This window comes from Pomacea canaliculata, linkage group LG9 (genome assembly GCF_003073045.1).
Source record: "Pomacea canaliculata isolate SZHN2017 linkage group LG9, ASM307304v1, whole genome shotgun sequence".
Classification (NCBI taxonomy): Eukaryota; Metazoa; Mollusca; class Gastropoda; order Architaenioglossa; family Ampullariidae; genus Pomacea; species Pomacea canaliculata.
In genome coordinates this window covers 17,280,426-17,308,287 of record NC_037598.1, presented here as the reverse complement: position 1 = coordinate 17,308,287, position 27,862 = coordinate 17,280,426, and the positions used below count along the sequence as shown (strand labels likewise).

The 27,862-nt window shown below is 47.0% G+C and overlaps 1 protein-coding gene across 1 annotated transcript in view; it reads left to right on the top strand.

The window, feature by feature from the left end:
- LOC112572209 (plexin A3-like) overlaps positions 1-27,862 on the top strand; it is an 87,606-nt gene that overhangs the window by 18,589 nt on the left and 41,155 nt on the right. Inside the window, exons 2-7 of the mRNA XM_025251781.1 lie at positions 5,321-5,793; positions 6,116-6,890; positions 10,225-10,413; positions 11,069-11,197; positions 26,395-26,495; positions 26,888-26,905. Coding sequence (XP_025107566.1) covers positions 5,363-5,793; positions 6,116-6,890; positions 10,225-10,413; positions 11,069-11,197; positions 26,395-26,495; positions 26,888-26,905 — 1,643 coding nt within the window. The 5' untranslated portion in view covers positions 5,321-5,362. The remainder of the gene's footprint in view (positions 1-5,320; positions 5,794-6,115; positions 6,891-10,224; positions 10,414-11,068; positions 11,198-26,394; positions 26,496-26,887; positions 26,906-27,862) is intronic.

Below are 27,862 nucleotides of genomic sequence, written 5' to 3'. Positions count from 1 at the left end.
AGCAAGGGACACTCAGTGTGGCAGGCTGTGGTTGTGTAGTGACACAGCCGTCATTAGATAATCGTTAAACACGCGCAGCTGGTTCCAGAACGGGCGGCCCTGCCTCCCTCCAGCGGAAGGTTTGTAGTGTTGTGTAAGTACTGGTCTCTAGTTTCGCGCCGCCATGTCAGTGTAGACAGACTGATGGCGGACAAACGGGTTTTTGCTGTGGTGAAGCCGCGCACTTATCCCGTGTTTGGCATCTGCTGACGAGTTCCTCAAACAGCCGCGTTTCCCGGCAACCAGCGGCGAGTGGAAAAGCTAGCGAGAAATAGAGGGATTTGTGCTGAGTATCAAGAGGGTTAATTGTGTGAAGAGAGTGGTTTGTTCATTACATTCCCTTAAGGTGAGGCTCGTGCTGACGGCGAGCGCCTGCCCTCATTATTCCCCCCCCCCATCCACATCGCCATCTTTGTCACTGATAAACTTGTGTCCTCACCTGACCAGTCACTGACAAACTGGTCGGAGCTTCATGGGAATCGAAAAAAATAAAAAAAGTAAATCGCTGATCTCTAGTGCTTTGACTTTGGTGTGAAGAGTCATTTTGCTCATTAAGACCAGTGCTTTCAAGTTTACTGTCAAGACATCACATACACACCAGCCTACTGACAGCAATTTTTGAAAATTAAACTGAAATAATGTCCGAATAGAAAGAATGGGTTCGACCCGGATGAGGGAAAGTAGGAGGACATGCGATATGTACCGCCCAGCCCTGGTGTCCTCTAGTAATCAGTGCAGATAATTAGGTCTAGGGGTAACCACGAGGTGTTCTTACAACCCTATCTTCCATCTGTAGCCTCGCATTTATCACTAACACTTACCTTCCGTACTATTGGTAGCGAGCAGACTAGCAAGTGAAGGTGCTCACTACTCACTCCTGAAAGAGGTCAGCACGACCTCACTGGTCAAGCACTCATGTCAGGTTACATGTCACAACATTGTCATGGTCAGTGTACACGTTTTTTATCATTCGTGTATGCATGAGGAGAAGGTCTGTCGCAGTCGAGGTAGCTATGACAGAGCTGAAGTACATGCACGCAGAGTGGACAAAGCTTCTCCGGACTGAGTAGCGACTCGCATTTCTTAGTGTGCGAGCGGCGTGGAACAAAGCATCGCGCAAGTCGCAAGAGGAGGCTGTCAGTCGGTGCTGCCAGCGCCCGGTACAGAGGATGTGAAGATGTTCACGCCCGGACTGGCTCTGCACGGCTACAGCACCGCCAGCTTCCTGCGGGTCGGAAGGATGAAAGGCGGGGCCCGCCGTCCAGTCGTGGCTTTTCCCTCCATCAGCCGCACATGAAAGAGGCAGGGCCGGGCGGCAAATCCTCGAGAAAGCACTGGTACTTGGAGCCAGCAACGGGTTCACACGATGCGCCAGAAATAGTCCCTGCCGCACCTGATACCCACTATGGCGCCGTCCTTGTTCCTGGACTGCACTACACGCTGCTGTCTGCGGAATCATCTTTATTAAACATTTTTTTTTGTCCGTCTGTCGTCGCTGATTGGTTCAGACCTTCACTGCGACTGTCCACTTGTCGCGACACCTGAGACAGACGACCCCACCTGTACTTCCAGCATGGTGGCGGCAAACCACAGTCACTCGGTGTCATTTTTGTCATCGGCTGAAATGAATGTAGGTACAACTTGACACCAATCTGAATGCCTGCTGACCTGTCTTTGTAAGGCAGTCCATGATCAACGTACACATTTTCTGTGGCTGTAACAAAAGTATCCGAAAAAACTGGTCTTACTTACCTTGATTCGCCGACCTTTTCTGTCCTCATTGTAGTGTGTAAGGAACTAGACAACGAGTTCAAGAACCCGACAAACGGTTAGTTCTGGCTTCACCAAGTGCCATGTAAATGTTTTTAGATAAATTGGAATCCACCAGGTGTTTATAAATTAGGAGTGACTGTTGGGAGTAAGAAAAAAGTCTGGAAATAGAAACGATGGCCTTTTAGTCATCCAGTGGTTTACATTACTCAGCATTACCGGTCGCTTTTTATTTGTTATGTCTCAATATCACGTGGTCGGTAACTGCTTCGATTTGGTGCCGAAGCGAAAAGATGCCCACCCACTGAGCATTGGTCAGATGGACACGAAGGAGCTACATGCTGTACTCAGTAGAGTGTAGACAGTCCTTGTCCGGATGGCAGGCAGATATTCTCAGGACATTTACAACTACCAAGCTGGTGACTCCACAGGATGCCTTGTGTCACATAACAAACCTGTGCAGATGAATTGTATGTTTCTAGAATTCAAACAATGGAAACATGCTTAAGACCTTATGTGTAGATGATGCACAGTGTAGACGGCATACACCATCAAACAGTATTGAAGGTGATATGCCTACTTAGTGCATCATCTAACATACTTAAAATATTATGCAGCCATCATTTTACATACTTGAAATCTTAGGCACTGTCTACTCAGTACATCAGTTTACTTCAAATCTTATGTCTTTATGGCACTTTTAGGTACACCAGATATCTATAGTGTACGTACATCAGCTAGCTGTAGTTTAGGCTCTCGTGTGCATTATGTTTATTTCAGGAACACTATTGAGCTAACCTTTTCTAATTCAAACACATAGGGCTTTTCTCGGCAGCTCAATACAAAAAACCCCACCTTTTTATTGAAAAACATAAAGATTTCGAGGTTCACGCTTCGTTACAATAACAAAAATCGTTTGTTTCTTTAAAAATACATGGTTTATTTTGAGTATTTCGAAAGAAAGGATGTTGGTATCAGAGCGTGAGAGATAACATCAGGAAGCTAAAAGGTAGCGTCAGTATCGGAGAGCTCGCTAACCCTCGGTCGCCTCCAGTAATACGGCGCGTGCCGACATGGTGGTGGGCTCCGAAGATGGAGCTGAGGCAATTTTCAAGTGTCACCAGAGGGCGCTGTTCGATTCTCCACACATAAATGGCTGCTTGTTTGACGTGTTAACGTAACAGTCTGCTCCCTGAATACTTCATGTAGCAGCCATCAAATATTCAGCATCAGAAATAGCCGGCGGGTCGACGGCGATATAGATAGAGTGCACGGTACCTGCTTGTCTCACCCAACCTCTTGTTTCTCGGACTGCGCTACACTACAGAAGCAGCGGGCAAGTAGTCAAACACGAAAGGTAGGGAGGAAGAATAGCCCTATATTAGTAAACTAGGGTTGTAATAGTAAATAATAATAGCATTATGAGGGCTCAGACCATGCGTGATGACAAAATCGTGCGCACACAAAGTACAGTGGAACCTCGGTTAGCGAACGCCTCGGATAGCGAATTTTTCGGTTAACGAACAAAAATTTCGCTAAAAATTTGTCTCGGATAGCGAACAAAATTTCGGATAACGAACAAAAATTTCGTTAAAAATTTGTCTCCGATAGCGAACAAAATTTCGGATAACGAACAGCCATGTGAACCACACGTGACCGACCAGCATGTCATCATTCGCGCTCGAGACACAGTTACGATCAGTCGTTCCTTACCTGTGCGCATCCTTCTTATTTAGTGATTGTTGTGCTTTATTTTAATAAGATAATCCTCAATCATGGCTCCAAAAAAGATTAAGAGCAATTAATAGTAGTGAGGTAATGACAAGGACGCGGCCAACAAATGAATTGAAAAAGGAAATGATTTCAAAGTATGAAGGTGGCATGCGTCTGTCGGATATGTGATGTATTACCGAAGAGTTTTACAAAAAAAGGCAGAAGAAGCAGACACTGGACAAGTTTTTTTCTTCAACCTCAAAGCTACAGAAAAGGGAAATCTCCCCGATTTTACAATGTCACGTGTGCTCATGGAGAGGGGATTCAAAGCAGTAATTCCACTCCTTCCTCCCCACACCTGTTTCCAACCACGCCGTCAAAACGGCAAGTTTTCTGTTTAAATGCTTTCGTTAATGTTTGTATGTTTATTTAACTCCATTTATATTGCATTATAACTGTTCTCATTAAAACAAATACCTATATAGCCTGTAACTTTCAAATAGCGAGTCAACAGGGGCTGGGAACCAATTAAATCTATTTCCTTTATTTCTTATGGAAAAAATTGTTTCGGATAACGAACATTTCGGTTAACGAACAGCTTTCCAGAACGGATTAAGTTCGTTAACCGAGGTTCCACTGTATATTATAAAGTAGTGATGTTTTGATTTGAGACCCAGTCTTCGTCGGTAGGTAAAATGTTTTCCCCAAAACTTTGCAACATAAGATCATTTTGCTAGTGTTTGTGGGCACCTCGACTGTGTGTGCACCTAGGGAAGTCTGGGCGTGGCTGCATGTTGTCATCGCCGTCGATGACCAAGCTTTCCTTTCTCACATCCATAAACAACCTGGATAATTGTGGCCTGGATAATTGCTACGTTGATTTATTAACCCTAAGTGTTTTTAGGTGTTCTGCACCTTAGCTTTTTCGCTTGCACGTGTGTGCGTTCGTGCATGCTTGCGCGCTGTCGTAGGTTTTCAAGATCATTGTTTCGAGGTGGAGATTGCTTTGTTAGCTTCTGCAAGAATAGCTGACTGTTGGCACGCATGACAAGAAGGATGAAGTATTGCTTCAGCTGCTGTGTGATGTGACCCTAGCAGTTGTGTCAGAGAACGCAGCTCTGGTTGACGCCACGAAGACAATGGCGCTCTGTAGAGGTTGCTTGGCTGCTTGCTTTTGGAGGGAAAGGACTTCCGCCGAGAGGGGATTTCGAACTATGAAAGATGGGTGAGGAAACCGGTGCACCCTGAGTTCATTGCCGCTCTGTTTATCCTCTGCACGATAAAATGGGCCGTGCACGACAGACAAATAATGCTATTGGCGATCAGGATTCGCTGGCAGAGGAGACTGAACAATGCTCATTTAGTCTTTATTTATTGTGCAGACGAAATACTTTTTAAACCAGTTTGCGTCTCGTCTCGTCTATTCTCGTCTCGTAAACGCTCATTTAATCTTTGTCCAGTGTCTTCAGTGCTAGCAAAATCTGATCTCCATGTTAATTATCGTCCACAACGTGTTTTATTGTGTAGATAATATACACAACGGTAATTAAACGTCTGTTTTGCGCATGCGCCGACCATGCCAAGACGATCGTTCCGTCCCAGACATCATCAGGGACATAGGCACCCGACGAGAAGCTTGGTGTGTTTGTCCCATCATGTACTCTTCTGTGCTCTGTCTATTCAGATGTTTCGTGCGTGTCAATCAGATCTTACCTGTTATCGTGATTTGCTTAATACAAACTCATGTTGCTATGTCCAGGTAACTGTAGTTAGTAATGACAGCGATTGTGTGTGGCAGACGTGGCGGCGATGGTGTCCTGACCTGCTGGTGATACGCACCATGTCTGGATCAGCGTGTGCTGGGGAAACTGCGGGCCATCGCAGGCTGTTCCACCTAGTCCTCGCCTTTCTCCTCGTCCTCTTCCTTCCTGCTCGCAGAGTCACCGGTACCGCTGACGTCAACGCCGGCGCAGAAGCGCGTGCCGTGGTGGCGACCTTTGACTCCCCCATCGCGTCAGGTGTCTTTAACCACCTCGCTGTCAACACCGAGACACAGACGCTGTACGTGGGCGCCGTCAACCACCTGTACAGCCTGCACCCAAACCTCACCCTTTGGCAGGTCATCAACACGGGCCCCGAGCTGGACAACCCCGACTGCCCCCCGCCCATGCCGCAGCTGCAGGACTGCACGGAGGAAAAGAAACCAACAGACAGCTACAACAAAGCCCTTGTTGTGGACTACACAAACCAGCGCCTGATAGCCTGCTCAAGGTGAGCATAGAATCAGGAGAATGTCTGGCAATGAAAGTGTCAATACATGTGTGGTTGTACAATATGGTCTCAGACCTTTCATTTCTGACACTAACATAATTAATTACATATCAGGTGATTTGTATATAATACGCATGCATTCTCACCTGTCTTTGTGACATTCACGAAATTCATAGTATCGTGATTAACATGAACCCGTCCCCAATGAACATCCTTTTCTACATCTGTGTAGCCTTGTACACTATACATCTGTGTAGCCTTGTCACTTGTGTGAGGCAGTTCTTGGCATGGCGCTCGGTCTTTTGCTGTTTGGGGGTTTCAGCATCTTCCACGGTTTCTGCGAGAAACGCCACCTGACGGACATCACTCAGCGGGACAAGCCGAGTTACGTGCCGGTGGTGGCCAACAGCAAGAACGCCACCACCGTGGCCTACATCGCACCCGGCCCGGCGCCTGGGCCCGGCAAGCTGCAGCCGCAGGTGCTGTACGTCAGCGTGTCGTGGAGCCGCACTGGGCCGCAGATATGGCGCGAGCGTGTGCCTGCATTTTCCAGCCGCAGCCTCAGCGACTTCAACCTGGCCTACATGGATAACAGCGACAGCTTCCGCCAGACGCAGATCAAGATCGAGGTGCAGCAACGGGAGTCTTTCCCAGTGATGTACATCTATGGCTTCGGCTCGGATAACTTCAGCTACATGATCACCATCCAGAAGCGCAGCGCTCAGAGCGAGGACTACATCTCCAAGATCCTGAGGGTGTGCCAGAACGACCGCAACTTCTACTCGTACGTGGAGGTGGAGCTGCAGTGTTCTCAGCGGGGAGCTAACTACAACCTGGTGCAGGCCGCCTACCTGGGCAAGTCGGGCAAGGCGCTGGCTCAGAGCCTCAGCATTCCCACCACGGAGGATGTACTTTACACGGTCTTCTCCAGAGGGCGCTCGGCGACACCCGACTTGACGTCCGAGTCAGCCCTGTGCATCTACCCTATGCGGAAGGTGCGCAGGATGTTCACGGAGAACATACAGAAGTGCTTTAGTGGCGTGGGCAACACCGGCCCGGACCACATCTCAGCCCCGAGCAAGTGCCTGATGAACACAGTGAGTACACACACTCTACAGCAGAAGTGGCTTGGCCAATGTGATTGGCTTCGAGGTTGGGTTAGTGGTTGTGTTTGTGTGTGTGTGTGGGGGGGGGGGGGTGAGAATCAGGCAAAGTCCTTTTCTCAAGTAGACATTATTGTTGTGTATATTATAAACTAGTTGAAATAGTTTATTTTGTTTATAAGTTTTTGGCACAAGATGTGCGCACAGACCTGTTGGTGGACACAGGGACAGCCTCATCTCCTGATGTGATCAAGGTATACGCGACAGAGTCGGGTGTGTGTAGGGGGTGGAAACTGTTTTAAATTTTCATCGCAAGGCATTATGGTCTAAAAGTAGCATGTGTTGCGGTCTTTCCTGGTCACCACACGTTGCCACGTGGTTGACGGCGATAGTCACGTGAATACCGCCGCGACTTCTCGCAGCGGAGACAGAGCTTTGGACAGTCCCATGAAATCCTCCCCCAGTCGTTAGCACCACCTCTGGTTAGTCCAGTGTTCCTGAGGAAAATTGGCTGAGATAGGTTAAAGATCCAGCCGGTTATGTGTAAGAGAGGGAGAATGTGCGAGATGGAGAAATTGTTATTACATACCGTTTATGCCATTCTCCCTACTCCCCTTCCTTTCTAGTGGGATTCCCTCCATTTCTTACCTATACCTATCGTGTTTACCTCTTATTGTGTACCTATACTTCCTAAACTCCATCCCACCCCATGCTATTTTCCATTTCAAACATTTATTACCGTGTTCCCTTTCGGTCTCTTTGACAAGTTTCAAAGAAATGTTTGGACATTTAGTTCCTCCAGGCCTGACCCTCAGGGTATGCCATGTGACAAGATCAGAAGGCCAAGGAATGGCGCCTTATTAGTGCTTGATACTTGTATAAAACTAGGTGAGCCGACAGTGAGGACACCGATGAGGCTAGCCTGCGTCATGCTATGGACAAAACGATGGTGAGCCGACTGTGAGTGAAGGCCTGCTGCTCTCGCCGACAAATGGCTGATGGGATACGCCCGGCTGCTGGCGTGGCACTGTACAATGAGTGGGGGAGGGGATGCTCGCAGTGCCAGTGGGCGACCGTGTCGAGTCCCAGACACCGTGTCGGAGGACAAACCTCACACACAAGTTGAGGGGATGCGCAGGCGCAGGCTGATAAAAAGAAACTATTGATTCTTTTGAAAATAGACAAGGTGGTAACTAGCCTTCGCCTCAATCAATGCCTGCGCCATGACAGCGGATTTCTCGCCATGCGGTATCGGCCTTTGCTTAAGTTGTAGGTTTTTTGGTTTTTTTTTTTAAAATGACGATTTGTAGTCCTACTTTTGTTTTTGAAATGTTGACCATTTAATCTCCCAATCGTCAAATTTCAAAAAATTATCCATTTGCTCTCTATTTCATCATACTGTTTTAATATTAACAGCTCTATCGTCATATTTTATTAAATATTTATCAGTTTGTTCTCCTTATCATCAATCTTCTTTTTATATCGACTATTTAGTCTCTATCGTCATACAGTTTTCTTAATATTGACAGTTTGTTTACCCTACTGTCAAACTGTTTTTGACAATTCGTTCTATCTTCATACTGTTTTTAACCTATTGACAATCTGTTGTCCTTACTGTCGCACCGGGTTGTTTTTTTTATATTGACAAGTTTTTCCCACACCGGAGTATTTGTTTTTTATATTGACACTTTCCTTTCCCTGTCGCCGGAGCTCCCCCACCCTTTCTCGGGTTTCGCGGAGTGGAGTGTGCGATCTTTCCTTTCTTGTGCACGTGCGTCAGCAGCACGGCATTGATCACACGCAGCGGAGGGGCGGGCAAGGGGTGCGGCGCCGCCAGCGTTTGTTGTGCTGCAGCTCGCTGGTCCTTGCTGTGTGGTGATGCTGCCAGTGCTTGCTTGTAGCCATCCACAGACAATGAAATCAAACGTTCTTTGTTCTAAACTAACTGTACACAGTTTTGTTGGTGAGGGGGGATGGGGACCTGTTTATTATCGATCAAAGACCTTGTGCATGATGCAGTGCTTGAAGATGGCGGCTGGTGGCAGTGCCGCAGCACCGGGCTGACTGTTAAAGGTGGTTACCAGGGCGGCGTTCTCGTGCGTGGTTCTTGTGCAGAGAGGCGAGATTATTGTCAAAATAAGTCAATGGTCAGGCCAGACTATTGTCAAAATAAGTCAATGGTCAGGCCAGACTATTGTCAAAATAAGTCAATGGTCAGGCCAGACTATTGTCAAAATAAGTCAATGGTCAGGCCAGACTGTTGTCAAAATAAGTCGGTGGCATGGTTCAGCGAGGGTAAATCTGCCAGTAGCAGGACTGGATGTGGGCAGTAAGGGCCGCAACGATGTTTATAGCAGCAGTGAGTGGGGATGGTAAAGCTGACAGTAGCAGACAAGATGACCTCGGGAGATAGGTTAGAGCAGTGGTTCTCAAAGTTTTTCGGACCGCGGACCACTTTACTTAGGTAAAAATTATGGCGGACCACCAAGGCCTAAAAATCCCTCTGTACTATGAATTTCAAATTTAAATTGCCGAATTTGTTTCATTACAATTCAAAACTAAATGTCCTTTTGTGACAGTAGTATAGTAATAAGTTCACATAAAACTACATACCTCGTTCTTTGTAATTAAAATGTTAATGCGAGGAATGCATCACTTTAAACATCACTTTGCTGACATGACGACTGCAGCCGCGGACCACCTGACTTCTGCCAGCGGACCACACTTTGAGAACCAGGTTAGAGCCCGGACATGTATAGGTGGACTGCTGTCTGTCTGCCGAGACCAACGCTTAGCCTCTTGCGAAGTTCTCCGCTGTTAGTCTCGACGAGCCGTAACAAAGAATGTGATTAAACCGGAAGCTGTCTTGTATCATGCCTCGTTTTAGCAGTTAACTGGAAAAAATCGTCTGCCAGCAGTCCAGGGATATTAGTTCGTGGTTAGAGTTTGGGTTTGGGCGGAGGTTTTTGTTTTGGACAAAAAATGAGTAGAGAACACATTCTGTTGAGGTTTAGGTTTGTTAAGTTAAAAACCGCTGTAGATTGTGCGCGCAAATGTCAGTGCCACCCGCCAAGCTTACTGTCTGTATGTGGCAAGTCCACGACAATCATCTCTGAAGTGAGTGCTATATGTGAAGCTGCCATTCTTTTCTTTTACGATAATTTTATTAGAAATTAGGTAACTAAGGGGACAGAGCTAACGGGTTGATGTGGAGTCTCACAGCACACATACGCAATGAAATCGCAAGCACATGTTTACTCCGTTCCATTGTGTTTATTTTGTTGTTGTGATCCTGTCGCCGCCTACACAATTTGTTTCGATCTGATAGCAAACGCTCATCACGGATGACTACTGCGGAGAGTCGGAGGTGAATCAACCTATCGGCGGGTCGGACCCCATCGCAAGCGAGGCTTTGCTGACCTTCCCCACCGGCACCAACGTGTCGGCTGTCGCCGTGTCCGTCATCGAGGAAAACACTGTGGCGTTCGTCGGCACTACCAGCGGCTACCTGGTCAAGGTATGCAGGTCCTAGTGTACACACCAGTTAGCGGGTACACAACACCCAGTCTATACACTAACATTACACTCAGCGTTTGAGATACTAGGCTTGTGTAAGTGTGTGGATGAGAATGGACGATGGGATTGCCACGAAGAGTTGTACTTGGAAAGACTTGAAACTTTTATGAACGGTACACATCATCATTCCACTTTAATTGCTACTTTAATTTTTCACGGGGTAGGGGTGGTCCTGGTGGTAAGTCCTTTCTATTTTGGTATCAAAGTCGAGCACTTACACACTAGCATTCATATCGTGACCAGTATCCAGTTACAGGTGCTTGGCTCATTTTTACTTTTACTTTTTCGCCGTATAGCCGCTAGGTACAGACTTGGTGTGAATACTAACCCAGAGTTTTAAGTTATAAAAATTCATTGTTTTTAGAAGACATGTATCTTTCGGAAATACTTTTTGTCAAACTGTAAAGCCTTCTCGTGGTCCTGCCTGAAATAACTGCCAGTTCACGCGCCTGTCACGTCAGGTGCTAACTATACCGATCTGCGGGTCAGTGTGTCCAGTATATCACACTTGGCATGCACCGGCAGGAAATGTATATTACTAACAACATAGCTTCATACAATGGAGACAAGCATGGTGTTATTTGTATCTCCTGCAGGTGTCCCTGGAGTCAGGGACCGAGGCCAACATCTACGAGACGGTGCTGGTGCAGGCTGGGAAGGCCATTCACACAGACCTGGTGTTCGACGAGGAGCAGGAGCACATCTACGTTTTGACTGACAACCGGGTGAGTCTCGTATGAAGTATTAATTTAGTCGGAGTTCAATCTGTTGTGGAGAATTGTCGTTTTTTGTGTATATTGTTCATTACAATGACAGTATTTTTCCATGGATGTCAAGTTCCTATGGGTACCACACCCGGTTTTACTGCGCACTTGTACAGCAGTCGTGACGAGCAGAATGTCGCTTCAATGTGCATGGGGGTTCTGATGACCATTCCCGCTGTTTCTTTTAGCAACCCCTTCTTGCGGTAAATAATTCAGTGTGAGCTGGAAGCTGCTACCTTTGGTAGATTTCCGGAAAATTACTCAGACTGTAGACTACCTTTTGGCGGATTACTAGCGAATGAACCATTGGGGTTGGGGGAGGGGGGCAAAGTCGATTAGGCGAGAAAATCACTTAATATAGATTTCTTACAACACCTCAGAAGGTAAGATAATTGCATTTTCTGGAGACGACAGCTGTCTCATTTTCATCACATTACTGAGAGTGACGGAGCTGTAACGGGCTGATTACCCCAGTTGTAATGGACTTGTTGGCGCGATAGATATCATTGCAATCAAGCGTTACAACACACTACCCATTCACTCACTCTCATCTACACAGTCAGTAAAATCAGGGAATAAGGGACCAAAAAATAATTAAAATAAACAAGGATATTAATAATGTATATACAGCAAAAATCAGTAAATGTACACTTTATTTTATTTTTATTTTCTTTCGAACATCGCGGCCGTGGGGCTGTTTCTTATGAGCTATCACGCATGTATTTTGTTTCCGAACACCAAAGTTCACATGAATATTTCGGTACAGTTCCAATAACAGATGCATATTTCTTTTGTACAACACGGTTAAGAACTATTCCCGTTCTTATTCATAGTCCCGGACAGACACGAATTAACAAGGGCGGTCGCTCCACACAGCCGAACCTATGAGACTCAGTGCAACCTTAAGAAGACAATGATCTTGATGTCTTCAGACCAGATGGACCTCCGCTCGCTACCACGCACCTGGGAACAGTAAAGTTTCTCTTTGGTCGAGAGACTGTCCGAGTCTGATTCCTAATTACAGCAGCAGAGTTCCTGCCCGGATAGCGTACCGCAGACCGTTTACTTGTGGCGCCGACGCAGTTGACACGCTGTAAAATTGAAAACACTGCGGCCTGCATCGATGACCGCGGGTACAGTGTCACCGCTCCCACCATCCTGCTGACCGTTAATAGAGGTGGGAACTTGACCAGTTCATGTTTGATGGTCCCAATGTCAGTTAAAAATGACCGTGTCAGACACTGGCACAGGCACCCGTAGTTCAGTCGAATGTCTGTGAGCCTGATCCTCCCATAGGAACCTGACCCAGGTGTTGAAATTGAGAGCAGGATCTGAACAGTGAAGTCCTGAGAATAGCTCAGATAGGTAGCAACAGGGTGGATAATACTGAACTATTGACCTGACATCGCTCACCCTCATCTCTAGCTGGTACCTGTACTGTAGTATTTGTCTGCACAATGGTTACCTGTACTGTAGTATGTGTCAATACATCTGTTACCTGCTCTGCAGTGTGTCTGTAGATTGGTTACCAGTACTGTAGTATTTGTCTGTATAGTGATTACCTGCACTGGTGTGTGTATCTGTACAGTGGTTACCTGTACTGTAGTATGTACAGTGGTTACCTGTACTGTAGTATGTCTGTATATTGGTTACCTGTGTCAGTACATTGGTTACCTGTGTATGGACAGTGGTTACCTGTACTGTAGTAGATGTCTGTGCAGTGGTTACCTGCACTGGTGTGTCTGTACGGTGGTTACTGTACTGGTGTGTGGGATTTTAGTGTTAACAAAAGATTTTCATGGATCTGAATATCAGTGCTTGTATCGACATGAAATTTTCTTCCAGCAGCTTGTGAACTCATTTAGGTTTTTCAAATAGTCATTCTGCATTCAATGAGCAGCCCCCCCCCAAAAAAAAAAAAAAAAAAAAAAAAAAGAAAAAATAAGGCTATTCGTTCTTTGACGGGATGTCTGTTGTGGAAAGGAGAATTTGCTGCTTGTATTATGGTTGTTAACATTTTTTGTGCATGCTGGGAGCAGCTTCTGGCTACATTCGTCTCATATGACACTGTATGGTGAATGCATCTGTGTGTGTGCTTGCATCTCTTTTTTTCTGTAAAGTGCCATGATCCTGGATATGGCGGTGTATAAGTTCACTGCATTACTATTATTACATATAATACAGTGACACCATGGTGCTAAGATAATGCTGGCACCAGTCTAATGGGCAATGAATGGCCGGGGCTTGGGACATGCACAGTGTTTCTCGTTTGCCACCCCGCGCCTGGCCATATGAGCCAAAGTCAGCGGCTGCCCCAGAGGTGCAGCCAGCCTCTGGATGATATCAACAAGCCAGCCTGACCTTCCACCATGTGCTGCAGCCGACAGATCACCTTTCACACATTCACACAGATCACCTTTCACACAGCCAGGACTCCACGTCCTTCGTGTTTATCCGCACCAACGCGTGTTCCGTGTGCGGGGGCCTGGAGTAGGCCTCCACACATTCTTATGCCGCCCGCACATTTGATGATGATGATGATGGAGGTAATATTGGGAGGAGATTTGGGGGATTTTTCTGGTCGCGAAAAAAGGTACCAGTGGACATTAGCAGAACAAAGGGGAGCATATTCTGAAAGTGGATCTTGTGATTATTTTGAACGTTTTGAGCGAAATAGTCGAGCGATGGCTCTACGGAGGCCAGGGGTGGAGGAACAGAAAGGTGACGTGCAGGGTGGATGATCAGGAAGGTGACGTGCAGGGTGGATGATCAGGAAGGACGACATGGAAACAGCTCAGACAGGCAGGTGACGCGCGTGACCATGTAAGGGAGACAGCCGCAGCGTCTTGTGGACGTATTTCGATGAGATGGCTGGTGAGCAGACGTCACATCAGGGCTTTTTCTAGATGTGAGAGTGGAAGTAACGATTGAGGGCCACGCCAGCGGAGGGAGGCGTGACGTCACCCTGTGGAATGCCAGGTGATGAGCGAACACATAGCAAGCAAAGGGAATGTAGCAGTGAGGATCAGCCGCGACCTTTTAGTGTCTGGCCCTAACACTCCGGCTTCCTTGGGTGGGAATGCCAAGAGTAACTAGCACGTGATAAATATGGCGCACAAATGTGAGCACAGTTCACGGGGAACTATAGTCTACAACACAGTTGCTTAGGAAATATGGTCATGAATACCGACCCTCCCACGTACAGACTAGCTCTGTACTAGTCTGCCTCAACACACGCAACTGAGCCATTACTGCACGTGCTAGCAGAGACACCCATGTCTGCCACACGCCTTCTCGCTCTTCTCAGTGTACGAAAAAAATGAGATTTAGATATTGATGTTAACATTATTCTCCCTGATGCGAATTGAGCGAATCTTTTTTTACCCTACACCCTCATCTCTCACTCTCGCGCGCTTGCTCGCTCTCACGCACGTGACGCATGCACTTTAGGCAGCGAGCCAACGACGATGTTTAAAGTCAAGTTTTAATCTTACACTCTACTCTAAGCGTCCGAGACAGGCTCTTGCTTTTTTTTAACCAGCATGCCTTTACAAATGTTAGCAAGATGCCCCTACATCAGACAGATGTTACCAGCCCAAGTTTTTGAGTTTGTTAGACGAGGGTGATTTGACGAACGAGCTCTCAGTTGCACGTTTAAGTGACGATTAGAAGGCGGCTGCGTTCGTATCCAACATTAGAAACGTCGGTATGCGCCCCTTGGACTTAAGGTTGGACTGAATGTCTAACGACAAACATCAACTGTGTAGTTCCTTCTCATGGGTGTGCCTACCCGATGTTTGAGGTTGTGTGGCGAACGTTGTATGTGGAGCGCTGCTTTGTGGATATGATATGAAGTCAGTCCTGCAGCCTGTCCACGATAGTGCGCCAAGATTTATGATGTATCTGGTGGCGCGCTCCACCTTGCAGTCAGCTTGCTGCACGTGCACTATCGCCTCGCGGGATGAAAACCCAGCGCAGGCCGTGGCACACCATCTGGAGACAGGTCTGTGAGGGTATGTGGTCGAGTACCCTGCCCACAGTCTCATGGTCACATGTCGGATTATCGAAGTATATTGTCACCTCAGTCCCTTGTCTACAGTTGTCTGCAGATGTAAGGCAAGAGGTGCGTGTGTGTGGGAGGGGAGCACTTCAGACAGGAAACTGAGGGAGGCAAACTCTCTGGTCACGTTCGTTTGCAGTCAGAAGATGGCGAGAGTCGGGGGAGGTGGTGGTCCTATCAGCAAAAATGTTGCGGCAGATAAGACAGCAGGGGGCTACGGCAAGGTAGCTTTAGTCGCATCTACATCTTTAGAGACGGGGTCGCTATTCCACGGTAAGCAGTTCTCCGACATCCCATGATAACAGATGAAATGTAGATTTGGCCTGTGGCCAAGTGGATAATGCCACGGCAAGCTGCGACAACTCCTGCTTCTCCACTCTTTCAGGGCAGAGATTGTTTTGCTTATGAACTCAAATCGACCGTTATCTAATATTTATGTGCTTTTATTTACTTTCTTGGATTCGGTGACATTTTAATCATTTATTTTATGGGACTGCAACACTCTTGACGTCTCTTAATAATTGTGAAAAATAGACAGTTGCTCATATTGTGGTGAAAACACCTGATGGACTGACAGCTTTTTGATGTGCATGGTCCACTGTCGTCTTGCACATTGTCTTCTATCGCTATATTATAATATAGACAACAGTAGGCTAAAGACTGACTTGATGGAGGTTACTAGTCTAGATAGTACCCCCCAGACCAAACAATAAATGTCCAAGCAGCCACCCAGGAGCTAGGCCACTGATCATACGTATTCGATCTTCTAGCCCACACTTCACAACTTCTTAAATGCATACACAAGAACTTTGCCTGTCGTGAGAATGTAAGAATTTGACGTTTAACGCACGTTTCTCTCTGTCACTTGCATTGAGTTTGTGACCCACTGACCTCCGACCCCTGAACCACGCGCAAAAGCGTGACGTCTCCATACAAAGTAGTTCCAGCGCGCGGTGGCTTAATTAATCTCGCTAATTGTGCATCTCGCTTGTCATCTGTACGCTGGCTGGTGGTGTAGGTGGCATTCTTCCGTGTCAAATCAAAAGTCCGTTAAACCAAGAGACCCAGAAGTTTCCCCTTTCACTGTCAAACTGTCAAACACACCTCATTCTGTTGTAAGTCAAGTCTAACATGCTACTCAAGTACTCTCAGTTTCTTAAAAATAAAAAAAATGCGATGTGGTGAATGGAAGGAGGGCAGGAAAGTTTATTCCTGAAGGAATTAAATAAACTTTGACTTTTTCCTATCTTCTTTCCCATGGGGGAACTCTTTTGACCTAAATGGAATGAAATGTTTATTTCATTTGGCCGAGTGTAGTTTTTGACAAGCTGTGTTGTTTAAGACTAGCTTATAAGTAAGTAGCTGCAGCGAGGACAGGGTGATGGCGAGTGGCATCGCTCGTGCACGCGCTGCTCCCCCCACATCATGGCGTGTTCTCCGTTGTCATGCCCCCTGAGCGTGTTGCACACGAGAATTGTTAACCACCAGTCTCCTGTTACAGGCAAGCATGTGCTAGAATAATCCACTCGCTTGCTCGGCCTGGCTCCCACGCTTCTGTGCACATTTGTTGCACAGCTTGCCTGCTCTTGGCTAACAGTTCTTGCATTAGCCACGAGGCTGGTCGTGGTGAGAGAGGCAAGACGAGGAGCAAGGGTACAAGGAGGGAGTTTGTGAAAACGGTCTTCTCTCTCTCCCTCCACCCCCAACCGGCCTCCCGCGAGACCTCTTTCCTGTTGATGCTTGTTTCAAACTAATGTGGCCAGTAAAGATTGCAAAGGTTTTCCTTTTACAGGAACACGCTGTTCTACAGACGCCCATACTTGCCAGTCACTAAGCACGGTGTTATTGTGTTGATGTAGTTGGACACCATAGCGTGAACAGACTGGCAGGTAGTGGACTTTATGACGACAGATAGCCACACATCACTATAGCACCATGCCGCACCTTGAGGAGTTTTCACATTGGGCTATCTCCCTGACTGGCGAGGGCAGAGTGAGGTCAGAGGTCACATGCATCAGGAGCGTTGTAAGGCGGCACTCGGCAGCTTGTTGGTGCTGCTGTCAGCCACAACAGTGCGCTACCACAGCCACAGCTTCCCTCATGAAGCTGTACGTACGGTTCGTGTCCCAACACCACCAGCCTCTCATTATTATTAACAATAACAGTCTCTATTAGTAGCCTCTAATGCTGATGACATATGGAGCAAAGGTTGTTTGTTGGTCAGACTGATGATGTGTAAAAAGTGTTAGATAGGAATAAGATTTACTCCATGGCTGATCAGGTAGATGATGGCAGTTCCAACTATGCCTGGCACTGATGCAACGAGGGTGTCGTTGTCCCAGGGTAACTCAAGGGCGAGGGTCTTATCTCCGGAGGTTGCTTCACCCCTGGACAGTCGTTATAAAGTAATGGCTAAAATTCTTTAGGGTAAATTAACATAATATCCGCAGGGTATATCGCCAATCCTTGGTAACTACGGAGACGAGGCATTTTTCCTTGATTTCCCTCATTTTGTACCCAGGTAGCGACTTAGTCTCATGTTATAATCACAGCCTTACACCAAGGCTACCGATATATTCCAGCAGCTCTAGAAGTTCGCCCCAACATACCAAGACTCGTATGCACAGTGACAGAGCAGAGTTTCCAGATTTTCAAGGAATACGTCTCCCGAGACGGGTTGTCGAGTTATCAGTGACTGTGACATGACATTTCTAGGAGCAGACACCGCCAAAAAAAAAAAAAAAAAATCAGGAAGTATCAAGTGCTCGAGAATGTTGGTCGGCGCAATGTGAAGGATGGTGGTCAGTGCAGCACGGAAGCATTTATATATAAATTATTGAATTGAAGGTCGATGATCACAATGTACAGCTTTCCTGTGTGTGGGAAGCGAGAGGTGACAGTCAAGCTGCAAGCCTGTTGCCACGGCTTTTTGTCCTCGCTCATGGCGCTTATACCGATTCAATTTAAACAACAAAAACGCCTTTCAGCACTGACAGCATAATGCGGCCTGGGCGTTTTTCTCTTCCTCCCTTATTTGAAATGCAAGCAGTGCGCATCAGTTGGGATGAAACCGAATTTTTGTGGCATTGTGCGCTATCGTTTGGCACCTAATTGAGAAGTTATTACAGCCATGTTTTGTATGCGTGCGGCAAGACGTCACGCACGTCACTTCTGCCTCCGGAAACGTGAGTGGGGGAAGAACCGGGGGTAGGGGGGAGAGGCGTGAGAGTTCATTTTACAGGGTGTAAACCACCCTTGTTTGATCATCACGTGTTCCTATAACCTATAAACCAATCTTGTATTGTCACCATCTGTCACCAGCTGAATGTTCTACTTGCGGACTATGAGCCAGCGGGATGTTGGCCTCGCACGACCTGCCAGGTGTATCTCGCGGCGTATGAACTTGTATTAGTTTGCAATGACCTCGTCACCTGTAATTACATCACCTTGACCTCATAGCCTTCACCTCGCGGTCAGTCTAGGGACTCTAGCCTCACCTTGTCCTTCGCGCCTGGTGTTAGCATTGGTAAGGACACTAACCTGAGACAACTGGACACAGGTGTGTGTGTGTGTATGTAGAGAATCGTGATTTTTTTAAATTATTATTCACATTGAATATGATGGGTAGTGTTTAGTGAAGCCCTCCATTTGTATATGGTGATGCAGTGACAGGTAATAGCTAGGTATCAACGAAAGTGCGGCTGACTTTGATAGACATAAGTGCCAGCGTTGCTAACAGGGGTTATCCTCCTTTCCCCGCTCTTTTCTGCCTTGTAGTCAGGGCACTGAGATCCCTGAGATCCCTTGCGGCGCACAGGACATCAGATAAAGAGCGAGTGCTCTTGTAAAAGGCGTGGTCGAAATATTAAAACTCTTGGGAATGAGGAGGGAGAATGGCAGTATGTCAGACACAGGGCCTAGTGTGTGAACACAATTCACCACTTGTGTCCGTCAACCTTGCGTGGGAGCCTGAACTCTGTGTGTGTGTGGTGGGAGCCTGATCTTGTGTGTGTGTCTGGTGGGAGGTTGTTGGGGGGACACAAACAGTGTACTTGTGAAGACAGCCAGTGACAACATTCTCAGCAATCCACAGAGCAGCTTGCCCCTCGTGAACGCTTTTTCAAGTGGTCAGTGGTCATCGGTCAACGATACTTTTCCTCGCTTCACCTCAGGAATGCCGTCGTCTTTAAAATGAATTTCTGGGCAGTGAAGCATCCGACTGACTTGGTCAGGTGTCATGGATGCCACATAAGCAGTTCATATCCCGTAGACTGTGATGTGTACAATAATGTAAGGGGAAGGGGGCTAAGGATGCCAGGGGTTATTTGCTCCTGACGTGTTTTGTAGAACTGTGGTCAGTGTCAGTCGTCACGGGAGGAATTGTTGCCATCTGTACGGAACGAGAACGAAGTAGACGTTTAGTGAGATAGATGGCATCAGGATAGCTTCAATGAAATCCATACCACCAGGGTCAGTAGCTAAATGAAACAAATCCAAGTGGGTTCAGTTGCAGTGTTAAAAGGTGGGTTAGAGGAAATAATAATAGGAAAATGAAGTGTTCAAAAAGTTAGTGGGTTGTTATAATGATAGCGGTGTGGCTGATGGTAATGTAATAGTCTTTCAGAAGTCAGCTAAGACAGAGAGAGCAAGACTGATGCTCTTCTCCATCAGTCACTAAACCTGGAGTGTGCCGAGTGCGGATACAAGATGTAGCGATCCGTCTTGGTGGGTATTGTGTTAGCTCAACTATAAGGTGGAATGCTACTTTAGCGGAAGGCTCATCAGTCACCTGTAAGGTCAAGCGGGTCTTTTTCTAAAAGAAAAAAAACCATCAGGGTAGAAGCAGGTTCACCAAGAAAAGCAAACATCAAAAGCGGGGCATTGGTTTGCTTGCCCCGCCATCCACAGTCTTCCTATGCCAGTCACCGAAAAAAAAAAAAAAGTCCAGCCGTTGGCTGTTCGCTTGCGTGGCTAGCTAACATTTCCTCTTTTTCAGCTTCAAGCGATGGCCATTTTTTTTTTTCTCCATAGAAGCTGGTGATTAAAAAATCCACAAATTAGACAGGGGGCACTGACTGTGAAGACATCAAAGCGCCAGGCGAGGGGAAGGTGGTGTGAGTGCTGATCACTGGCAGCACGCGCTGACATTGGCGACTAGCAGAGTGCGGTACACAGTGCCAAGACACTTCAGCCCTCATGAGTGAGAGGGGCTCGAGAGACGACCAAAGTGTTACAGATTGGGGACTCATCGTGACATCTTCCTGTGTTAAGGCATACCATGTTCCTGGCTGACGACTGTCGTAAAGGCTCCAAACACTTAAATGTGGGTGTTCCGGTGGCGAGGTGGTAAATAAAGTTCACGCAGTGAGAATCCGTGGGTTGCTGGTTCCGATCTCGCCATCAGGCGTCATATTTCTCATGGCTGCTGGCTGGCGTGAAACACTAGCAACTAAGGACATGCCAAGAAGCTGCTTCTTCTCCGTGACATCAGTCACCTGAATTTTCTGACAGTCTCGCTCACACACAGAACTGCAAGGCCCCTGGCTGTCATTACAGCTGATAGTTTCGATGTTTGTCCTGACGACTGATGCTCGTGGTCTGGTGACCTGTTTTCACTTGCACGCTGCTTCTCGATTTTTGACAGATGTGAAGAAACTCGTTTTTGATGGTAGGGGGGAAGGGAAGAAGAGAAGGAGATACGGTTTGCGAAAAAAAGAGCAGCCAGCCTCCTCTCAGTCGTGCTGGCAGCGTCTATGGGAGAGACGAGCCCGTGGCGAGGTGCCCAGGTCGGGCGGCTGCACATGTCGCTTGCAGACTGCCGCCAGGTATCAGGTTCACCCGATAACCGCCGTGTGCACCTCTGCTTCCTTCTAGTACACCACATAGTTATTATTTCCACAACCGCCAATCGCGTGCATTTTTGTAAGGGAAGGGTGTAGTCGAGGTCAACACTTGGTCACTTGCTTTAGGTGCTCATCGCTACTCATGGTGCATGGTGGTGGTGGTGGTGCTGCGTTTAAACCTGAAGGCGCTCACATTAACCGGTTCCATTCCGCTGCGAACTTCCTCCCCCCCCTGCCCCCAGTTGGCCCAGATGCTGAACGGTATGTGACTCCTTACAGAGTTGACCCAGGTGTTGAACGGTATCTTATAAAGCTGGAAAAATAGGGTGGGGAGAGGAGAGAGGAGTCGCTATTACAAACATCTGACCCCGAACAAATGCGGTCTAACACCTTAGTCACCACAGACCAAAAGGTTAGAGGGGAGATCACGGCTTGTATGGTCGAGGTCTCCCCGAGAACAGTGATGTCGCGAGGCGGTGCACGTGACTCACGCTAGTAACCAGGGAAGTCAAGCTACCTCTGGAATGTTGGTGTGCTGGTGAGATCAGCCTCTAATGAGGGTTAGTGTCCGATGAAAGGACATTTTGAAGGTATATGATAATATTTAGTGGTTTTATCGTAAACTGAAAAACACAGGAGAATACTGTCATGCAAATTATGTTGTTACCAAAAGAGAAAAAATCCACAAAACTGTTGAGAGCAAGATCAATCACTTGTTTTGGAGCCGGTAAAGATAATAAAAATCTCGTATAAGAGACATGTTTTGTTTGCAGTAAATGAAATGTAAGTGGCATTTCTCATAAAACATGTGCTGTTGTCTCTTTAAGCCTATCACCGTCAACATGCTGTGTAATTTAACACTCGCTTGTGTGTTTTGCTGGCAGTGGTTGTTGTGATTTACTTACATAATGGCAAGGTTCATTGCTGCCTGTCGTTGTACTCTGTTGGCGTGTGAAAACAACTCACTCTTACTGTTGAGAGGCTGCTAACGAGGCCTCGCGTCTCACCCCTGCCCCCAGAATCCGTGTTGTCGGCTGGTGGTGTTGATTCTACTTATCTGATGCTCGATGCCTACAACACAGCCCGCATCTTGAATTGCTTTATAAAGAGTCATTCACTCGTTTAATCATTCGTTCACCCGTGCATTCTTTTATTTATTTTGTGGGCTGATGATATTTTCCGCGTCGACCAGTCACTTGAAAATACTGGAGTATGATATTAAAATAATGCGTTAACAACCCGCTAAAGTTACACGCGTGCGATTTCTTATAATTTTGTCAAGCTTCTGGGCGCAGGATTTTTCACCGGGCTCTTGAGGTTTTAAATATTATTGGATCCCATGGAGTGCTTTCTCGTCGTGATGTAGACCTTGTTGTTAAAACGGTGTTTAAAGCCAACAGTCAACCATCCAACGTGTGAAGATTGTCACTTTATTAATTAAACTTTTGTCTCCTTTTCTGATTTTTCTGCTTCTTCTGCAAACACATCTGCAAGATGGTGCTGATGATATTAGATACCTTCTGAGAAATATCACATCGTTGGTATTGTCTGATTTAGTATATATTGCAGCCTTTTTGTTTGGAGCTCTCGTTGTTGACTGGAATTTATTATTTTTGACCCGAAAACCGACTGCTAAATCTCTCTATGCTTCCTGTTTGTCTTTTTACTATTATAATTATAATTCCCATTTTTAGCAGCCCTTGCCTGAGTTAGCTGTCTTTAGGTTCAGTTGTTGTTGTGTGGTAGTGTTTGGGCATTGTAAACATGTAAGAAACTGCTCATATTCAATATAAAATAATTTATTGCATCTTCGTTGGCTTTCTCCTAGGTTTTAAAAATAATTTAACCGAACAGGCTGCCTCCCCAATAATACGGCCAGACAACATGTCCTGAAGCATGTCTAGCCTTCCTTTGAGATGGGAGGACTGATTGGCTTGATACAAGCAGCCTTTAGCTTTCTTTTTATACTTAGGCCGGTACCTCGTGTCATCTAATTCGCTCACCGAGATTTCTTAATAACTATTTTTTTAAGCCATTTTAGCCGAAGAACCTAGAAAAATTTTATTGGGAGATGCTAATAATCGCGGCTTTATGCGGTCTTCCGGTACAGTAAAGTACCAGGAGTGGAGGTAGGGGTGGGTGGGCGAGGACTGTGATGGAAGGGACTGGTCCGTGGAGGGTGGTAGTCTCTGTCATGATACTCTCCGCGCCAAATGAAGGGACGATTATTGAACTTTAATGTGGCAGTTACAGCAGCACGCGCCGCTGTGGTCTGACCAGTTTTACCCAAGACAAGGTCTGGCATCGCCCTGTCGCCGCCTCATTACAACGCCCACCGCTGTTAAGTTTTGTTGATTAAAATGCAGCCATCCCATAATACCCTCACGTCCATGGCGCTGGCAACAGAGAAGGGCGTCTCGATATTAAACAAGGATAGCAAGGACCCCCATCTTTATTGTCAGCCGGCCTCTTCGTGAGTTGCGTTCATTTGTGTGTGTGTGGTGATCACAGTATAACAGGGGACGCCCCACGGCCCCGGGATGAGCCCCCAAGTTATCCACCCCACAAAATATCTGGGGACCGCTCGATCTGGCGTCTCCGCTACAGAACACAAGAAAGAATAAGAAAGGAGTGTAGCTGGGTACCTCGCTGGTTACTCCCCTTATCCAACATACTAGGAGCCACGTGCCCTTGTTACACAAGACAGAGCAGATAGACAAGGGCGAGAATATAGACAAATAACACGACCATAGTTGTTGTTGTGTTTGAAAGGGGAAAGTGCTTCCACCTTAACGCGATTTCGCACTGTGGGGGAGGGGGCCATATATATACTCAGCTTCCTGTCCCGTGTCTGAGAACAGTTGATATAGCGACTAGCGCAGGGATAGCACGTGTACACACTAGCTTCTCGTCTCGTCACACGAGACTGTACCCAAGCTTCGGTCGTGATGGTCAAGCAGATGGCCAACTCGCCCATCACAGCTGACACACACGGGAGCAAGTCTTTCTGTCTCCAGCTGACATAAGGACATGGACACCGGAGATGACTCCTCTGTGTGGAACACTAGACGACCCTGTGAGTCACACTGTCCTGAGATTATGAGCTCAAAGGCCGTTATTCTGCGGTCCACAGCATATGGCCTTAGTAGCAAACTGACGAACTGATGAAACTGATACAATGAACGACAACATGGCGCTTGATGGCACTCCTTACTAGTTATACTTTGCTTGTTACATCTATTTCTCTCCTTTCGTGGGCGGTCCGGTGCTTAGTGCTTATCCCCGGCAGGCTTCTTCCTTCTGTGCATGTGGCATCTGTTTACAGGATGGCTGCCTGGCCGTCATACAGCCTTGCTTTCTGGCTCGGCGTGAAATGCCAGTTCCTTTCTGTCTCTCTCTCTCACACTCACATTCTTGTCTGGTTATTTCTTCTCGCGATGCACACATACAAACATTTTGCATAGGAAACAAAAGTCAAAATCGTACACAGATACGCCTAATGAACAGTTCTACCAACTTCAACATATTCATGGCGTACACACCATCCAACAATCCTGACCTCTGCGTTGTTGACATTTTCTGTGCATGGTGAGAACAAAATGTCTAACATTTTGCATTTTAAAAAAAAAGTAAAGACCTACACTCCGCTAGTCCATTAACAAGGATTGTATGGTCCGCCGCTGAGTGCAGACACACGCGGAAGACATTTGTCCGCAGCGTGCACACCCTCACCCACGTGACTAGTAAGTGGAGCGTGACACTAATCATCAACGACTGCCGTCAACACAGCGGTGAGTACTCCAGCCGCTCACGCCGCGCGGGTCAAAGTGCAGCTACTTAAATGCTGCTCGCGACTACTTACCACGCACCCCCCTGCCCACTCCATGGTCTGTGGACGAGGGCGGCTCGCGACTACTTACCACGCACCCCCCTGCCCACTCCATGGTCTGTGGACGAGGGCGGCGGAGGCTGGCGGCGCTAATGGCCGCTCCAGTTACCGTCAAGGGGGGCCGCACAGCGCCTCGTGCCATCTGACGGTCGGCTAATTGTGTTGTTAGCCGATCCTTGCCGTACTTGGCAAGTCAGTTAGATGCAGTCTTGTGCTGTCATGTCTTGCAAGCCGTGCAAACTGTCATGTCTGGTCAAGGTGCGGTCTGTGTGTCATCGGGACCCCAGAGTCAGTGTTTGACGGGACTGTGAGTGAGGGAGCCGGACACAAGCGGTGACTACTGGTGAAAGCAAGGTTTACCGTTTGTTGCGCCCTCGCTTTATCAAATAGATCATTTCTAACAAGTTATTTCATTCAGACATAATCTCCCCCCACCACCACCACCACCACCACCACCACTTCAACCGTTAAACTGTACACAAGACCCGGCGGAGGTCTCCTCTTCCCGCTTCCCCAACTGTTTTACAGCTCCAACCGTTGGACGGCGTTAGTTGTGCACCGTCTCCACTATTTGCTGTCAGGGTGCAAGAGCGCGGACACACAAACACACAGGTCTAAGTACAGAAGCACGACAGAGCAAAGAAACATTATGTAACAGCAACACATCTGACATGGGCAGTACTTTTTGTACGGGTTTTAATTTAAATTTATCATGTTTTTTAAAAGCGGTGTGGCTTACATTGAAGATTTCTGTATTTTTACCTGGTATCATTCATCATGGAAACCTTTGCTAATACTTTAAGAGAATAACAAATAACAGCAGCAGTTCAAGATCAAATTATAATAAATGGGTGTGTAGTAGTACAGAACAAACTGAAATCTGAATCCAAACGAAACATAATGATATATGAACATTATAGGCTAAACAACGGATATGGAACCATCTACAGCATTCACATTTTACATACCTCTGTGGTTTCAGAGGTCATCCTCCAGGGCTTCTGCTAAGGCTAAATTCTTTGGGGTCCCAGGGACCCTTTCTTCAGATTTTTAAGGGGTCCCTGTTCTTCGCCCAAATTTGAATGGGACCCCATTGACGAAAATTGAAGGGGTCCTCCGAACTTTTAATGCGTACTGTACGCAATTTTTTGCGTAAGCAGAAGCCCTGAATCCTCTGTGGTTTTAAATGTTCATTTTCATTGTGTCATCATCTAATTACTTGTTCTCCATAAGTCATTCACCCCGTCACCTTTCTTTTGTGTCATACCCACCCCCATCACAACCTTCTAACTTTACTCGTGCGCACGAGCGTGCCAAGAGGTGTAAAAAATGTTTTAAAGATGATTGTTTGTTTTGTTTGTGGCAGGTGTCCAAGGTGCGAGTACAGGACTGTCGATACTACAAGACCTGCTCACAGTGCCTGGGTGCCGGGGACCCTTACTGTGGTTGGTGCTCGCTAGAGAGCAAGTAAGTGACGCCCGGCGAACTGTGCTGTGTGTGACGTGCTGTGTGTGGCCGGCCTACTGTGTGTGACGTGCTGTGTGTGGCCGGCCTGCTGTGTGTGACGTGCTGTGTGTGTGGCCGGCCTGCTGTATGTGATGTGCTGTGTGTGACCGGTCTGTCTTGTGTGAAGTGCTGTGTGTGGCCGGCCTGCTGTACGTGACGTGCTTGTGGTCGTGGTGGTGAGAGTCGTGACATCACGTCCTGTAGTTTAAATTTTCTCCTGGCTTTATCAATGGACAGATACACTTTTGTCAGTGGCCAGTAATAATAACAGTTATGATAGCACTAATAATAAGCGACATGTGTTCTGTTACCAACTGTTTCGTTTTTCCATTTTCGCCGCTTTGGTGATTCAGTGGAGTGAATGCCAACATGTAAGTACACGCATCATCTCCCTGCCAGAGTTAAGATGTATTGACGACGCTCCAGTCTTTCTTGTTTTCAACATGTCTTTGACTCGATGTTTTTATCTCCTCTCTAATTTATACAGATGGCGCCACTCGCTTTCGCGCATTCAGTATGGCGGACATTTAGACAAAGCTAAGCATTAAAAGAAGTACAAAATATAAATAACTAGGAAGTGATTTTGCAACCTGAGCAACTGATGTAGCCCTTACTTGTGATGCAAGCCAGCACGTGTCTCGGAAGAGCAAGGGGGTCGGGTGGGAGTAGGAGTGTGTGATATCCGCCATAACGGAAAACCGAAAAAGCGAGTGGCACTCTCTTCCCTGTATCTCTTGCCTCGAAATCTGTTCTCTGTCATTGGCTTTTTCTCGCTCGGCCTACAGTGCCACGCACTCAGCCCTTGATGTTTGTGTGGTCTGTGACACACCTTTGTTTGATATTGTTGTCTTATGATCAGCGGTCAGTGTGTAAACACGTTGTGGTCATGTAACCAACTATCCGTTTCCGTCCTCCAGTTTTTTCTTTCTGGTGTTCTAAGAACAGAAGGTACTCGTACAGAGTTCTTGGTTAATATAGTGTTAGTGGGTTTTACTCAGACTGTAGTGATGTCAGTGGTGTTGTGAGCGCGTGGACATGCTGGTATAGCAGTGAGCAGTGTTTGACCCTGGCTGCCACCCTACCTGCTACACACGGACTGCCAGAAGGCAGGATGCTACAGCTCACATCGTGTGCCGTATTCTAGAAGATTCTGGTCCTGTCATCAACTGCCTATAACGAGACGGCTATTGCCGGCCAGTCCAGACACGTAGCTGACTGCATTACCACACTGACCACACCACTCATGTACTGTCCGCACTTGGCGCACCAGCAGTGGGTGCGTGGCTGACGCCGGATGCAAATGTTGGGAGCAAATGTTTCGCAAGGTT